The sequence below is a fragment of the Tarenaya hassleriana genome, unplaced genomic scaffold (genome assembly GCF_000463585.1).
Source record: "Tarenaya hassleriana unplaced genomic scaffold, ASM46358v1 Cleome1, whole genome shotgun sequence".
Taxonomy (NCBI): Eukaryota; Viridiplantae; Streptophyta; class Magnoliopsida; order Brassicales; family Cleomaceae; genus Tarenaya; species Tarenaya hassleriana.
Window position 1 is genome coordinate 8955420 of NW_010960187.1, and position 17086 is coordinate 8972505.

Sequence of the window (17086 nt, forward strand, 5' to 3'; positions counted from 1 at the left end):
TCTCTGTCTCTGTAGGTTTATATATATATATATATATATATATATATATATATATATTCCAAAAATTATATATATATATATATTCCAAAAACTCTGACTACAAACTTATTATCTGTTCAATAAGTTACATCATATATTGTCAAATCGGTTTTCGATATTTTTATGTGTAAATATGTTTTGCAAACTAATCCTCGTATTTTACAAAATAATAATATATTCTTATTTAGAACTTGTAACAATGAATACCGAGTTAATTAATGGAGATTAAAAGAAAAAAGTAAACAAATGATTTATCACATTCATAGGATCCTTGTCAAGCCCATGGACCGGTCCGCACCGGTTTAGAGGTTTTTTGCAGGCCTTGTATATCGAAATTATTCCATCCAAATCCGTGTTGAAGGCCCAATACCTTTTTAAAAATAGCAAACACTTAATTTGTATATTTTCTAGTGTTTTAGAAATTCTAAATAATATATTTGAATAGTGAAAATACTGTCACATTGGAAAACCTTATAAAAAATAAAAATATATATTTAAAAAAATTGGGTGGATATTTCTAAAGCTGAATAATGTCAACAATAAAAAAATATAAAACTTATGTGAATATATAAAATAATCTTACAAAGCAAAATTTCGTCAACGAATAAACAACTATGATGAAATTAATGAAACAATGAATATGCTAATATTTCTACCATGCATACTTTTGACATAATATAAATTTGTTGATTATATTAAGGATAAACTCAAAACGAATGATCAAATATAAAAAAAAAATTATAATTTAAATTTTGGTACTTTACAAAAAATAATAACAATATATTCTTGTTTATCGATCAGTCTTCAAATTGTTGTGACAAATGAATAACGAGTTAATTAATGAAAATAATACTATTATTCATAGGATAATTAGTTCCAAAAACTATGACTGCAAACTTATTATCGGTTCCATAAGTTACATCATATATTACCAAATCGGTTTTCGATGTTTTTATATATAACTGCACACTATTAAATTAATGAAAACGTGTATAAAATATTATATATATTTTTTTTCTGGATTGCGAGGCTGTAGTAAATTATTGCATTTATCTAATTTGTGTGTTTTGTTTAATCATAAATGGTTAAAATTGTTACCTATTCTCATGTGAATGCATTATATATATATGTATGTACCTATATTTTCTTACGTGATATTTTTTAGGATATAAAAAAGCTAGTATATTTTTATAAAAGTTGTCTGTGTGTTTTCAGAAGCAGTATTTGTTATCATAATTGAGCCGAATATTGATTAAGAATAATTAATAAAAACAATTATCTCCTAAAATCGGCATTTCTCTAAACGTGTCGTTAAATAAGGAAAATGACACTATGATTTTGTTTTTTTTTGGGTCATAAAATAGATACGTAGGTACGGCTACGCAATGGAATGGAATCTTTATATATAGTCTCTAATATATACACACATATATAGATATATATCACTTCCATGGGATCATATGGATGAACGAATTTGATTTTTTTTTGCAACGTGTCCATCTCTTTTTTTGCTGCTGCTGACGTGTCGGTTCTTGAGGGCTCATTAATTAGCCCATTGAAATCAGAAGGTCGTACTCATAGTTAGCGGTTAATTAACTAACCACTAGAGAAGCTAATTACTTCTATACTTTCTGCTAATGATCTTAACTCAAATAAATACTTGTCACGACTTTATTATTCTTTTTATGGAAATCGAAAATGACAAAGGAAATTTCATAAGCATCATGAATAACGAGTGAAAAAAAGAATTAGTAAATACAAGTTAGCTTATCATTTTCATTGAGGCACTTTGACTAAAGATTCCATGCATTTTCCACCGTGTCCATTTACCCATTCGTGGAGTTTTCTTGTTGTTGGAGTATTGTGACCGTAGGTTGTTCCGGCCTTCGATCTTTCACCTCTCCCTCACCGACACTCGTCTAATCAAGAATAAGAAATGAAAGAGAAGATAGAGATTTACGAGTTCAGCAACCGAGATAAATCTCGGTGTCTACGTTTCGGGAAGAGGAAGCCACGTTTAGTAGCTAGGGTTACAACACGAAACAACCACCGGACACCGTCGAACGGCGCCGGAAAACCGCGAGCAAAACTCACCGGAGAGAGAGTTTCTCTCTGCCGAAAAAACGCACTCAAACCCTAAACCGTTCGAATGAGCCAACAAAAGAAGAAATCCTTAGGGTTTTATTAAACACTGGAAATAACGGAATTGCCCCTCCATACTTTCCAAAGCCTCTGTCTCGAACCAAGGCTTCGACACATTCTAGGCACATTCTAGGCGTATCAAACGTGTCGTTCTAATAGAGTTCTTACCGAGCGTACCATAAGTACGTCTCAGCGTTAATAAACAATATAAACACGCAAATTCTAGTCTACCCAAAAACGAGTGTCCGAGTATCCCTCGACACCTCCCATTTCCGAAGACTAACGATAACCTCGAATAGTTATGACTCCCTAGACTGTCTACATAACTATCTCTGATGAAGTCTAAAACTTCACCTGTGCACCCTCGAGAGTTAATCTCGACATCTACCTATCTCCCGAGTCTAACCTGACTTCCCCCGAAACTAACCTGAGTCATACTACTGAACCTGCTAGACAACCTAACCCTGGATCCCCGTAGAGTTTACACCACCTATGAGTTAGTGTAACGACCCGAGACCGCTACGGAATGATAGAGCTGTCCCCACACACCAACACGAGACCTTTTAGCATATTTTTGTCCTCACTCGCACACATCCCGGAAAATACTTCCAAGGAGGTCATCCATCCTAAGACTACTCCAAGGCCAGCACGCTTAACTTTGGAGTTCTCTCGAGATGGGCAACCGAAAAGGTAGATGCATCTTGTTGCTATGAGTAGCTCAATTAATTCCTTTTAAGTTATCTTAGACTGCGTAGTCCCATACCTACACAGCCCTCAGATCCCTCTCATTCCGGTGCGTCCGCTTCATCCCTGTACCCCTACCCAGAAGCTCGTCAGGAGCCGCCCATTTTACCCTCGAATCCTAACCTGTAAACTAAGATTGTCCCACGGTTTTGTCCCATGAAGACGCTCCTAGTCATCTATGAATGCTCCACCGAGAATGAGACACGTGAGTGCACGTGCTCCACCTCGAGAGGGAGTGTCTTAGCGCCATCCTACACCGACTCTACCCGGTGGAAACCGACACCTCCCAGCTCACACCACCTCCTGAGCATCCTACCCGAGGAAGCTCCACCTAAATGTGGAAACCTCACATCCTGACCTGCCACGAGAACCGAAGCAACTTCGGTTTACTCCTCCGAGGTCAATCTGTCCTTCTACTTCGGACTCTCCCTTCCTCATCATCCGGGACCTACAACACCTTCTTGTAGTGTCCCTACCTACCCGTAAAATTAATCACTCTACCTCGGTCCTTGGCCTTCTCCTGCACCCGATTTCTCGGGTTTGCCCGAGACCCCTAGTCCTTCCACCTAGGGGTGGGCACGGGTCGGGTACCCGGGATTTTTAGGGTACCCGAACCCGAACCCGAACCCGAAAAATAATACGTTTTGAAACCCGAACTCGAACCCGAGTTTTCGAATACCCGAAGTGTATTACTCGCGAGATAATTTTCGGGTACCCGCGGATACCCGAACCCGAAAATTTTTAATTATTTTTTTTAAAAAAAATTATAAATTTATAAATTTTATACAAATAATTCATAAAATTAATGAAAAGAATTTCAAATATTTATATTTAAAATAATTAGATAATAAAATAATAGTTTTTATATATATAAAAATATAAAAATTCAAGATAATTCATAAATATTTTTATTAATATTAAAATTTTAAAATAAATAATATTTATTTTTTATTACTCGGGTACCCGCGGGTAATTACCCGACCCGAAAGTGTAAACCCGAACCCGAATCCGAATTTCGGATTTTACATATTTTAAAACCCGATCTCTATCTCGTAACATAACGGGTACCCGATTTTCGGGTATCCGACCCTCGGATCGGGACGGGTACCCGATTTTCGGGTAATTTTGCCCACCCCTACTTCCACCATACCCTTTTCAGGGTATCCCGAGTTAGAAAATCTAACTCCATCATCCTAACCGCTACCCTTTTCTTCCTCTACCGACACCTAGGGTTCGGATTTACACTCGAAACCCCAACACAAGGCACATCCTACTAGAGAGGATTACAAAACATGAGGTTCCTAGCACTTGACTCATTGTTTGTCTCTATTTGAGACTCGGAGCACCCGATACGTTAACCTTTGGTCCTATTGACCAAGAGAGAAGAATCATATGGCCTCCCCTAACCTCGATTTCCCGAGCTGGAGTATCTTGGCTCACATCACCTGCCTTCTCCTAAGGGATGATTTATCCCTTACTGTGTCTACTAACCGAACACTAACCGGTAACACTAGAAGTATCCTAGGATGATATACCTGAGTCTAAATTGACACTACACGGAAGTGACTTAACCGACCCTAGGAGTGACTAAACCATGACCTAAGGGAAGAGATCGAATCCTATAGGACTTAACCCTAGGTATACTTCTACCTAGACAGACCTAATGATCTCTAAAAAAACAGCTTATAAGACTTACCCTAGGTATATTTCTACCTAGCCGTGCTTGACACACTCTAACCCTAGTCTATCGGTCCTAAATCTAGGTATGTCTCTACCTAGTCAGACCTAGTAGACTAAGAGACCACGAGCTGACTGGACTTATCCTAGGTACTCAACCTACACCGATCTAACAGACTTTAAACCAAGCCTAACCGGATATCATCCTAGGTACATCTTACCTAAACGGATCTAGTAGACTTTAGACCAGACCTGATTGGACTTAATACAAGATATATTTCTACCTAACCGACATCTTAGACTCTCGTACAAACCTGATTGGACTTACCCTAGGCATAATTTTACCTAACCGACCTATTAGACTCGAAACACAGTCTACCTTAAGATCTGATTACTTCTAACCAGACCTAACTTAAGGCTAACTTGACCTGATTACGTCTAATCAGACCTATAACACCGAGTCTACATGGCCCCCAACAAAGTCCTAACCAGTCCTACGATGCCGAGTCTACCTGGTCCCTCACAAAGTCCTAATCATACCTAACTCAAGTGTTATCTAGACCCTAACAGCCCTAGTTAGACAACCAAAAGTCCTAACTAGACCAGTAATCTAATCATACCTAAACCAATCCTACTTGACCTAACCAACCCCTGATTAGTTACCCTAAGTCCTAGTCAATCACCTAAAGGTCCTAATCAATAAACCTAAGCCAACCCTATTCACTTACCAACCCGTGATTAGACTTTTAGCATCCTAATCAGACCTAAACTAAGCCTAATGAGATCTAATTTCTCTCTGATCAGACCCTATAAATGCCTAGAACCAACCCCTACAGACCTGCCCTGATCTAAACCGACCTCTACAGACTTATACCTAGTGATTCTAGACTTAACCAATCCCTAAACTAACCCGTTTTAGCCAAATCCCAACTAATCAGACCTAACCAGTCAAAGTATCAGACTCTATGACTCAAAATAGGTACTTAGAAGTCCTATCTAGACCTAAATTAGATAATACCTAAGTTTACAATCAGATTCTAATCTAATCAGACCTAGAAAATGTCTATATAGACATTCTAAACCTCTAATCAAACCTAACCAAGCCTAAATGGACTTAAGTTACTTCTTATAAGACTTAGACCATGCTAGACCAACCCAAATTTGGCTAAATCAGACCACCAAGACCCAAACAACACTTACAGATCTATACCGACCTAAACCAGTCAATTTTAGACCTATACCAGCCTATTTAAGTCTAACAGACCTCTTACACAGTTAAACGTAGTCAAATCCAACCTATTCAGACCTATACTGAGCAGAAAACCGGAATCTATGACCCACATTAGCTAAACCGAGATCTAAACAGGTCCATCCCTAGTGAATTTTCACTAAACCAAGCCAAATTGAGTATCCAACCTAACAGGGTAAACCGATCAATACAGACCCTAACATACCATAAACCAGTCCACTATGCCCTAAACCCGACACCATCAGACCTAATTCGGACTAACCTAACCCTAAATCAGTTAGTTCTAGTCTTAATTGTACACTCTAGACCCTAAATCGATCTAATATGGTCCTAAACCACGAATTCAGACCCTAATATGATCAATATCAGTCCTAAACAGATAAAGCAGACCTATTTTAGCCTATACTGATCTAGATTTGCCTAAACCGAACCCAATTGATCTAAACCCGGACAATTCGTGCCCTAACCGAACAAATAAGACCTATATCAGACTATACCTAGTCTAAACCGGACTAAATTGATCTTTACCAGACTTAATTGACCTAAATCGGTCTGAATTAGACAGAATCGAATAAATCAGACCATTAATCAAACCTAAACCGATCAGAACCGGTCTGATTTGACCTAAAAACTGGACCTAGATTGATCTAAACCGGACTCAATTGACTTAAACCGGACCTGGACTGACCCAAACCAGTCTGAACCGGTCCAATTGACCCCAAACCGGACCTAAACCGGCCCAATTGACCTGAACCGATCCGGTTTGACCTAACCAGTCAAGTTGACCAATTTCGGTCAACGATTTGACCAGACCGACCTAAACCGGTTCGATTTTAAATCGAACCCGGTTTAATTACTCAATCGGATTTAAACCGGCTAAACCGGTTTAAACCGAAAACCTTAAACTCAGAAACGTGAGCCGCCGAGTTAACTCGGTCAACTCGGTTGTTGAATCAGCCCCGGAATCCGACTCAGCCGTGACTCAGTGAGTTATGGCCGATTCCGCTGGTTTTCCACCGGTTTTCTCACCCAACCCATAGATCGACACACGCAAACTCGAGATCTTATCTGAGTCATCTCGTAACTCATCCGAATCTTCGATCCGAGTTAGATACGAGCCCCTTCCAACTTCTCGCCGCCGATGTGAGTCTTCCCATCGTCTTTGACCGTCGATCTTCTCTCAAACGATCTCCTCGACGTTGTTTCTTGCCTGAAACAACTCGAACCACGCATTAGAACGCTCAGACTCGAGACCCAGGGAACCTTGACTTACCTCGGCCGCGATTCCGCCGCCGATTCGCCGCGCCTCGCCGGCAACCGGACTCTGATACCACTTGTAGGTTGTTCCCGACCTTCGATCTTTCACCTCTCCCTCACCGACACTCGTCTGATCAAGAACAGGAAACGAAAGATGAGACAGAGATTTACGAGTTCAGCAACCGAGATAAATCTCGGTGCCTACGTCTCGGGAAGAGGAAGTCGCGTTTAGTAGCTAGGGTTACAACACGAAAGAACCACCGGACACCGTCGAACGGTGCCGGAAAACCGCGAGCAAAGCTCGCCGGTGAGAGAGTTTCTCTCTGCCGAAAAATTTCACGCAAACCCAAAACCGTTCGAATGAGCAAACAAAGGAGAAACCCTTAGGGTTTCATTAAACACTGGCAATAACGGAATTGCCCCTCCGTGCTTTCCAAAGCCTCTTTCTCGGACCAAGGCTTCGAGACCCTCTGCTTGGACTAGAGGATTTGTTGAAGACTCCATAGTGACAATTATCTAAAGAGGGGAAGGGTTGTGTTTATGTATATTTTCTTATATTTAAAAAAAATTAAAATGCTATCATGTATGATGATTTGTCATCCAACTTTTATATTCAGTTACGTGTAACAATAACTGTTCATGTTAAACAAGTATAAATATAAAATTATCTCATATTTTTCTATATAAATAGAGGAACAGTGAATGGATTCAAATCATCACCGAACCTCAAAAACAAAAAACCCTAAACACACACTCGAGATGATGATGGCCGACATGTAGGCAGCGAACCGAAGAGCAAGAGTCGGTAAAGTTCTTGGTCATTTAGGATTTCCCGTCCTAACGTTATTCTTGTTTATTTTTGCGTTATTTAACAATATTGGTGTTTATTCGTTGGGTCTCAAAGGGTTAATAGACATCGGGTATCTTGTGTTTTTTCATCTAAGTTTTCATTGTCTCGGTTACATTATGAAACAACTCCAAAACCATCTTTTTGTGGTGACCTTATCGGTTATGTACGTGAGGTTGCGAAAGCGTATGCCATCGTTGGCACCATTGGCCTCCTCACTGGCGGCTGAAGTTGCTTTCCATGCATGAACAAACGCATGCAGACGTATATAGATGCATACGACATCCTATATTCTATTTTAAATTATTGTACATATGCACATGGATGCATATACATAGTTTGTCTTCCTATTTAGTTGTTTTTTTTTCTTTTCAATTATTAATGTAATGATTTATTATTGTTGATAATCTAGTTATTATGTTATGAAGCTTTTATATTCAGTTTTCATTTTATGAATATTGTCTGTTTTATTATTTAAATCCATGACTACCTCAATAAATATATATATATATATATATATATATATATATATTCCAAGACTGATTATAACAGGAATTAATGAACTATTGTTTTTAATGTCTAATGAAAAAAGGGAAAAAAGAATACGGTTAGTTGACTTATAGTTGACTCAATAGTTTTTGAATGTGTGTTTAATTTAATGTTAGATTTGATTCCACTCACTGTTACTCTATTTATATGATACAGTATGAATTAATTTTACCTTGCTTATTAATATGAACAATTATTCTTTCTCATAACTTCAAATCCTTTTGTTTTCATTGGTTGTTTCATTTTTTTCACATCCAAATACTTCACTTCCATTGGTTGGATGACAAATCATCCTATATGATCATTTTAAGTTTTTTTTTTCTAATTTACTTAACTTCTAAAAATCTTAGTCTATATGATCATTTTGTTTTTGTACGAAAATTGTACTATAAATGACCTTAATTCAAATCAACTCAAATTAATATTTGTCTTAACCCTATATTTTATTTATTAAAGTGAGGATATAAATCACATTTCAAAAGATTAAGTGATTGTGGTTCCATACATGAAGAAAGAAAGAATTTTATATGTAAATAGATAAGTATATGTTTCGCCATATTTAATTAAGTGTGGATATACTCTATTCTTTATTTTGAGTTATTGTAACTATGTAAAATGTACATAGATATTCTTTCAATTTTACTTATAGACATAAAATGTACTATTTATGATCAAAACCGTCTTAACGAGTGAAAGTAAAAGACCAACCGACCAATCAAAACAAGGGATTAATGGAATGCAAAATAATTATTATGCATGCCAACAAAATCAAGGTAAAATAAAAAAGGTCACATCGAGGTTACTGTATAAATAGGGCAACATGGGATGAAATAACATCACAACACAAATCACAAAGAAAGAAAGTGCAAGCACTGAATCGAAGAAGAAGATGATGATCAGCGACGATATTCATGCAGAGAGAGGCGGAGATGGTAAGAGGCTCCTTGACTATATATTAGTTCCGGCTCTAATGTTATTCGTTATTATTATCATATTATATCAAATGGGTTTTATTTTGATGGGCCCATCGAAGTTGGTAAATATCGTTTATCTTGGTCTTAGTTGTCTAGTTTATGGCTTTGTTGATTATATTATGAACACTAATATACTGAAACACAAACGTGTCCACATGTCGTTTTGGATTATGTGATTGAGATACCCAAATCATATTTTATTGTAGAAAATATCCCAAAACAATACCTGAACTTTTCAATTTTTACACAATAAAACCTAAACTTTGTTTTTTATCAAATAAAACCTCAACTTCATTTTTTAGTAAAAAATAAACATGAACTTTATAATCATTATCATTTTTAATTCTATTGCTGACGTGGTATTTCCAACATCTTACGTGACAAGTCAACACTTTGATCGTATTTGACACACCATCGTCCACGTGTCACGATATCGGAATACCACGTCAGCAACAGAGTTAAAAATGACAAAGATTATAAAGTTCATGTTTATTTTTGTCTGAAAAATGAAGTTGAAGTTTTATTTGATAAAAAATGGTTTAGGTTTTATTTTGTGAAAATGGAAAAGTTTAGGTATTGTTTTGAAATTTTTTCTTCATTGTAAATGTAATTGCTCTTATCGCCGGCGGCTGAAGGAGAGATGACAAGACGCATATGCTATATACACACATACATTTATATAGATGTTTGTGGGTATTTTGTTTAGTATGCTTAATCTCTTTTATTTTATCTTCAGCCATTGTAATTACATCCAAGTGTGTGTACATATATGCATATATATATATATGGATGTATTATATTTTCGAGTGTAATCATAAATATATATAATCTGATTATTGCAATCTCAATTCCATTTTTTTATGCATAACTGTAGTTTTTTTAAATCATTATTTATTATTATTATTATTATTATTATTATTATTATTATTATTATTATTATATCAACGAGAGTCTACTTATATTTGCACTTGAAGAGTATCGATAGACAATGCAAACGTTAAAAAGATGATGGTCATGCAAGAGATCAGACAGCATTAGAGGGATGAGAGAGAAATTTGATGACAATTCAAGAAATTATTTCCACCGACCAAACATCAATTTTAGGTCCTCGGAACTATCTTCCCTTTTTTTTTAAAAAAAAAAAAACTACTAAATTACCCTTACCGAATCCATCTCTAAACCGGGCATTTCATCTAAACTAAACCGAATTCTTAATCTTACCGGTCACCGGTTCGACCCGACAAGATCCCAGAATCCAAGACATTAGTTTGCCCTTAAAAGTCGGACATATTTACAGTATCACCACCCATCCCTTTAATATGCTGACGTGTTGATTTGTTTCATATCCCCGTTTTTAACCGATACTTAACGGTCAACCAGTTCTTATCTAACTAAATAAACTCGTGTTATGTTAATGATTGTTGCCAAAATTAATATTTTTTTAACCCCTTTTTCTGGGAAATAGAAACGATTATGATATTTTCTAAGCCTAAACATTATGAATAATGAGTGAAAAATAATAAAACTCACGATTAATGGATTTTTTTTTATTTTTGTTGTCGGTGATTTCCTAAATTATCTAAAGAAGAGAAAAGTTATATATAGTTTATATGCTATGTATGCGTTCTTAGAACGAATATTTCCTGTAGTTTTAAAAATTCGAAATCAAAATATTAATTTAAAATGATTTTCCATCCGTAAACAAAGGATTTGAATGTCAAAGAATAATTGTCCATGTGACTAAATAAAAGTTACAACGATAAAGTTACCCAATGATTTAATTTCTTTTCTCTTTTTGTGAGAGAACTATGTCCATCTTACTTATTTTTATAATTGTTATTTTTTATGTGGTCATATTATGAATACGATATATGATTGGTTGTTGATCTGTATGATACATTAATTGTTTTTTGGTAAAATAATACATAAAGTTTCTTACAAAAAAGTTTCATAAAAAATCCAAAACCAACATTTAATACATTTGTTCTTTATAAGAAGGTGTTTAAATTAGTTGATTACGTGATATTTTCTCTATCTTCCGATTCAAACAAAAATGATGATATGACAGTTAAATGACTTCAAAGTTATGGTCACATCATCGTAATTATATCACATCATCATTTTAAATAAAATTTAAATTAAATAATTTATTTAAATTAATATATATACATACAATTTCACACACATATATATTAAATATAAAAATATTTATAACTAATAAAACACGTATATATTTATCTACGATATTATTTTTAAATATATATTATAAATTAGTTATAATTACTTTTATTTTAATATGCACATTAGTTATATATATATATATATATATATATATATATATGTATATTACATGTATAACCAATATATTTTTTTTTAAATGACAAGAATATAAAAATATTTATAACTAATAAAACACATATATATTTATCTACAATATATATATATAAATATTATATTATAAATAATATATATACATATTATTTTTAAATATATATTATAAATTAGTTATAATTATTTTTATTTTAATATGCACATTAGTTGTATATATATATATATATATGTATAACTAATATTTTTTTTTAAAATGACAAGAAGATAATTTTTTTATTTGATCTTTATGAAAGAAAAAGGAGTATATGTATGCACTCGTACAGATGAAATGAATTTGATATGTAACATATCGATCTCCATTTGAGGATCCTAATAGCCCTTTCCCGGCCCATTTAAGCCCAATAAGAGATTCTAATAAAAATGGTCGTTATGGTTGATGATTCGTTTATATAGTTAGCATTAGTGTTGTTTTTTTTTTTATAGTTAGCGGTTCATTAACTACCATAATAATACACTGATATAGATGTTAATTGTGCTAGGCTAAAAAAAAAGAACTAATGTTAACGATTGTAACTCAAATTAAAATTAGTTTCGGTGGAGAAGGGAAAGCGATAGACGAAAATTCCTAAGCTCGATGTAGAAATTTGCGGAATGATTTTTTTTATTGATAATCAAAATAATATATAAATATATGAGAGTCTTACATTAAAAAGTAAAGTAGACATAATAATAAATATTTCTAAATATATATTTTCCGGATTTGATAAGATATCCAATATACGATATATCTCGTAATATTCTTCAAGATCCGGTATATCTCAACATCCCCCTTCAAGTTGGAGTATGGAAGATCACGAAACGCCCAACTTACTGAAAAGATGATCAAACGCATGCCGCTTGAACCATATCACCTTACGAACTTGTGTTGATAGAAGACATAACTAAAAAAAAATCAAACAAACAATTGCGCTGCAACTTTGACAATACGCACAAAAGAATCGTTTGATGATAACAAAAAAAAAGGACGACAATCGCGGTATAGAAAGAAGTCTCGGAAATAACTCTGATTCATCCGAGATTGTAAGGCAACTAGCGAAAGCGTTTAATGACAACAAATTTTTTTGGCAAGAATAAGATGATTGGCGGTTATGCGAATAATCTTTAGAAACATGTGGGATTACGAGAGAAAATAAAAAAAAAACCAAAATAAAATGACTATCTTATTCTTAATAAAAAAAACTCGAAATGATATTACCACTGGATCGGTATATCATCATCATCTTCATCTTCACTCTCATTATCGATCATCATTTTTATAAAAAGGACAACAAATTAGAAAAGAACGAGAAACTCTGATACCATATAAAAATTTGCGTAATGATTTTTTTATTGATAATCAAAATAACATATAAATATATGAGAATCTTACATTGAAAAGTAAAATACACATAATAATAAATATTTCTAAATATATATTTTCCGGATTTGATAAGATATCCAATATACGATATATCTCGTAATATTCTTCAAGATTCGGTATATCTCAACACTCAGACACATTGTGAACTTGTCATTTTCACGAGACATATTTACTAAAGATTCCATTTACCCATTCTCGGGATTTTTCTTACGTCGGACCATCCAAAGGAATGCTGATTCATGGCATTGACCTTTGCTCCAGCTTACGTGTGAATGTTTTTTTTATATAATAATCTTTTTTATACTACCATAGTAAATTATATTAGCAATTTCGCTGAAATTTAATATTGGGCCCCAAAAAATAACGCGTTAGTGTCAGCCACAAACGCTCTATCTATCGATCTCCCAACAGGGAGAAAGAACGAAGATCAAAGAAAAAAATGGCTCAACAGGGGGGTTTAAGAGTACAGAAACCCACATTCAAAAGGTACGTGTGAATTTAGTATTGGCTGTGAATTCTCTTGACTTTAATTTCGTGATTTTCTTGCAGCGTGATCAAACAAGTGATCAAAAATCAGATCGTATTTCGCAATGAATCCTTTTTCCGGATCATGGTAACCATTTCTCACTTCCGTAAACTTGTTTTTGCATCATATTTCATATATATCATTCCCCATAAGATTGTGTTTTTTTTATATTATTATATATTTTTGTTTTGGATTCTAAATTTAAAAAAAATATACTTAACGCTATGAATCAGATTAGAGAGGAATTGAGGAGAGTGATCCGTGAGGAATTTCAACGTGTGTTCCAAGAGGAGATTCAGCAACTCTTTCAGCCCTTCCGACAACATCTTCCAAGGTTAAAAAAAAAAGTTTTTAGTTTTCTTTTGATTTTCCGTTTTGTGTGTTTAGAAATCTTTAAAAGATTAAGTTTTTTTTTTATCTGGCAAAGGGTCAAAAGTGGACATTTTCAAAATTTGTTTCGGTTATAATTTTATTATTTTTCATTTTCATTTTTTTAATCTTAAAATAACAATACTTTTTCGGTCTTGTGTATGATTTTACTTCGTTGCAGATTCTATGGCATGGAATTTAATTTTTCTCGGTTTTTTAAAAACAAATTATCTGGAAGAGTCCTTCGGATTATTCGATTTGTTGATTGAACGAGTTTTTAGATATGATTATATTGGTTTAGTTTAATTTGATTCTATATAATAAAACGCGGAACCCTAGTACTTGGGTTAGGTTTTCATATGATTTTTCTTTTAGTCAAGTCTTCTTCTAGCTATTGATTTTAATTTTTCTTTTGCCAATTTCAAAATTATTAAAAATAATTATTCGACGAGTCATCATTTATCTAGGGCTGAACATTTAAACCCGTTACCCGCGGGTAAGCGGATACCCGATCTCGTGGGTACCCGAAAAACGGATACTCGGCACCTAACGAAGACGAAAACGAGTATTAAAAACTAGAATATCTGTCATACGAGCACGGATTCGGATTTTATATATTGAAATAACGAATACCCACGGGTACCCGCATACATATTAAAATTACAAAATTAACCTTATATTTTTAATAGAATTTCTAAAATACTTAGGTTATTTTTACTTTTCTTTAGAATTATATATTGGATTTTCAAGTTTTGATAGATTCAACTTCAAATTATTGTGTATATTTTAAAATATTTCTAGGATTCTATGTATATTATTATATTTTAAGAATTTTTAAACTTAAAAATATATTTTTGGAATAAAATATATATATTTTTATTGATTATTGGGATAATCCAAAAAAAAAACACTGAACTTTTCAATTTTGACAAAAAAAACACTGAACTTTTTTTTTGTCAAATAAACACTAAGCTTTTTAAATGGTCCAAAAAATACCTGAACTCTTTAATAATTGTCAAATCAGACAAAACGAGCTGATGTGGCATCCGAAAATGCATATGCGGGGTGCAAAAAATTATTTCGTGATGTCACGTCGACATACACGTGGGATGAGGACGTGTGGGATTGGGAGTCACAGTTGCAGCAAAACGACGTCCTCGGTTTCTTCATCTTCGCCGTTTCCTTCGAATCTGAGATCGTCTTCTTTGTCTTTCACCGGAGCTCCTCATCCGATGTTTCGTCTCTCAGTCACTCTTTATTGAAGGATTCCGACCGTCAAACCACCATTGCCTCAGAGCTCAAGCAACATCTGCGCATGAAAATGGCAGTCGATATCTATCAAGCATACATCTTTGAACACACAGAGAGCAAACAAAATAACTCAGAAATAAACTTCCAGCTTATTTATGATTATCCTTTGGAGCATCAGATTCGAAATAGCAGTAATTGAAATGCAAAGTCGGAACAAAATGGTACTTGGGGTACAGAGAATTAGAGAAATTACCGAGCTCATGCCAACGGCGAAGAAAGGAATATGATCGGGTTTCTGGTCGGTAAAGGCGGCTCCGTCGGGTCGGGACCAGACATCCTCCTTGAACTTAGGACCACCTTCAGGGCTTCAATGGCATCATTCACACTATCCTGGGTAGCCCTAATCATAGTCTCAGAAACCTCTTTATCGATGTAGATGGAACATCGTATGGAGAAATGGGTGAAATGGAGACGATGGGAGTTGGAGATGAGAGACAACGAAGACGAACAAGAAAGAGACGCCATTTTTGTTCGGCTGATCAGATTCGATTACGCGTCATGTAGAGGAGAGGAGGAAGATGGTGTTAACTGAGACGACATCGTTTTGTTGAACCGTGACTCTCAATCCCACGTGTCACTCCTCATCCCACATGTATGTCGACGTGACATCATGAAATAAATCTTTGCAAGCCACATATACATTTATGGATGCTACATCAGTTCGTTTTGTCTGATTTGACAATCGTCGAAGAGTTGAGGTATTTTTTTTGGACCATTTAAAAAGTTTAGTGTTTGTTTGACAAAAAAAAAGTTCAGTGTTTTTTTTTTGGATTATCCCTTGATTATTTGGTTTAATTTTATATTGTTTAATATTTTTTATACGGGTACGGGTACTCGCGAATATCCGTCTTTTAGTTATGGGTACCCGTTGGACGGGTACCCGGATGTTATGAGATAGATACAGATATAGTATTTCTCTGAAACCCGCGAAGACGAAGACGAAGACGGGTATCTCCAAAAACGCGGGTACCCGACCCTTGCCTACCCCTAACATATCAATTAATGGGTCCACCTCTCTGCCTACATTTATTAAATTATGAAATGTTTGGTTTGCATCAACTATTTTTCTTGTGATGCAGGCCACAAACACTGTTACAACCGGTAGAGAATCGATTCAGACTTCAGTTCATCAACGAATTTAACGATCGGATTTATACCGGTTGCTCGATAAAATCAAAGGACGGTTCATCGACGACGTTGGAACTCGTTGATTCGGGTAACGGCGACCAAAGAGTCGCGTTCGGACAACTATCCTCACTTCAAGTCGAGATCCTCGTTCTTAGGGGTGACTTCGTGAAGAACGAGTGGGATGACGATGAATTCTGCCACAATATTGTGCGTAACAGGAGTGGAAAAGCTCCATTGCTCGACGGGAATGTCTACGTGACGTTGAGAGCAGGGGTTGGGGTTATCGAAAACGTTAAATTCACCGACGTTTCTAGCCGGAGAGACGGGAAAAGCTTCAGGCTTGGAGCTCGGATCATCTCCGGACTAACTTCTCGTGGCGTGAACATTAAAGAGGCGAGAAGCAACGAATTCATCGTTAAATGTGGCCGACTAAAAGGTGTTATATATATATATATATAATTCATGACCCGAGTTTTTATTCGTATATTAGGAGTGAACGGAATCGAATATATATATATATATA

General features: G+C 35.0%; 1 protein-coding gene across 2 annotated transcripts in view; it reads left to right on the plus strand.

Annotated features, from left to right (window-relative positions):
- The first annotated feature begins 13580 nt into the window (after positions 1-13580).
- Positions 13581-17086, plus strand: part of LOC104820686 (calmodulin-binding protein 60 G-like) — a 5340-nt gene continuing 1834 nt past the window's right edge. Inside the window, exons 1-4 of one of the 2 annotated variants that reach the window (XM_010551248.2) lie at positions 13581-13715; positions 13779-13842; positions 13989-14089; positions 16515-16999. In XM_010551248.2, coding sequence (XP_010549550.1) covers positions 13669-13715; positions 13779-13842; positions 13989-14089; positions 16515-16999 — 697 coding nt within the window. In that variant the 5' untranslated portion in view covers positions 13581-13668. Of the gene's footprint in view, positions 13716-13778; positions 13843-13988; positions 14090-15035; positions 16134-16514; positions 17000-17086 lie in introns of those variants that run through there. The other variant, XM_010551254.2, reaches the window with a different exon arrangement.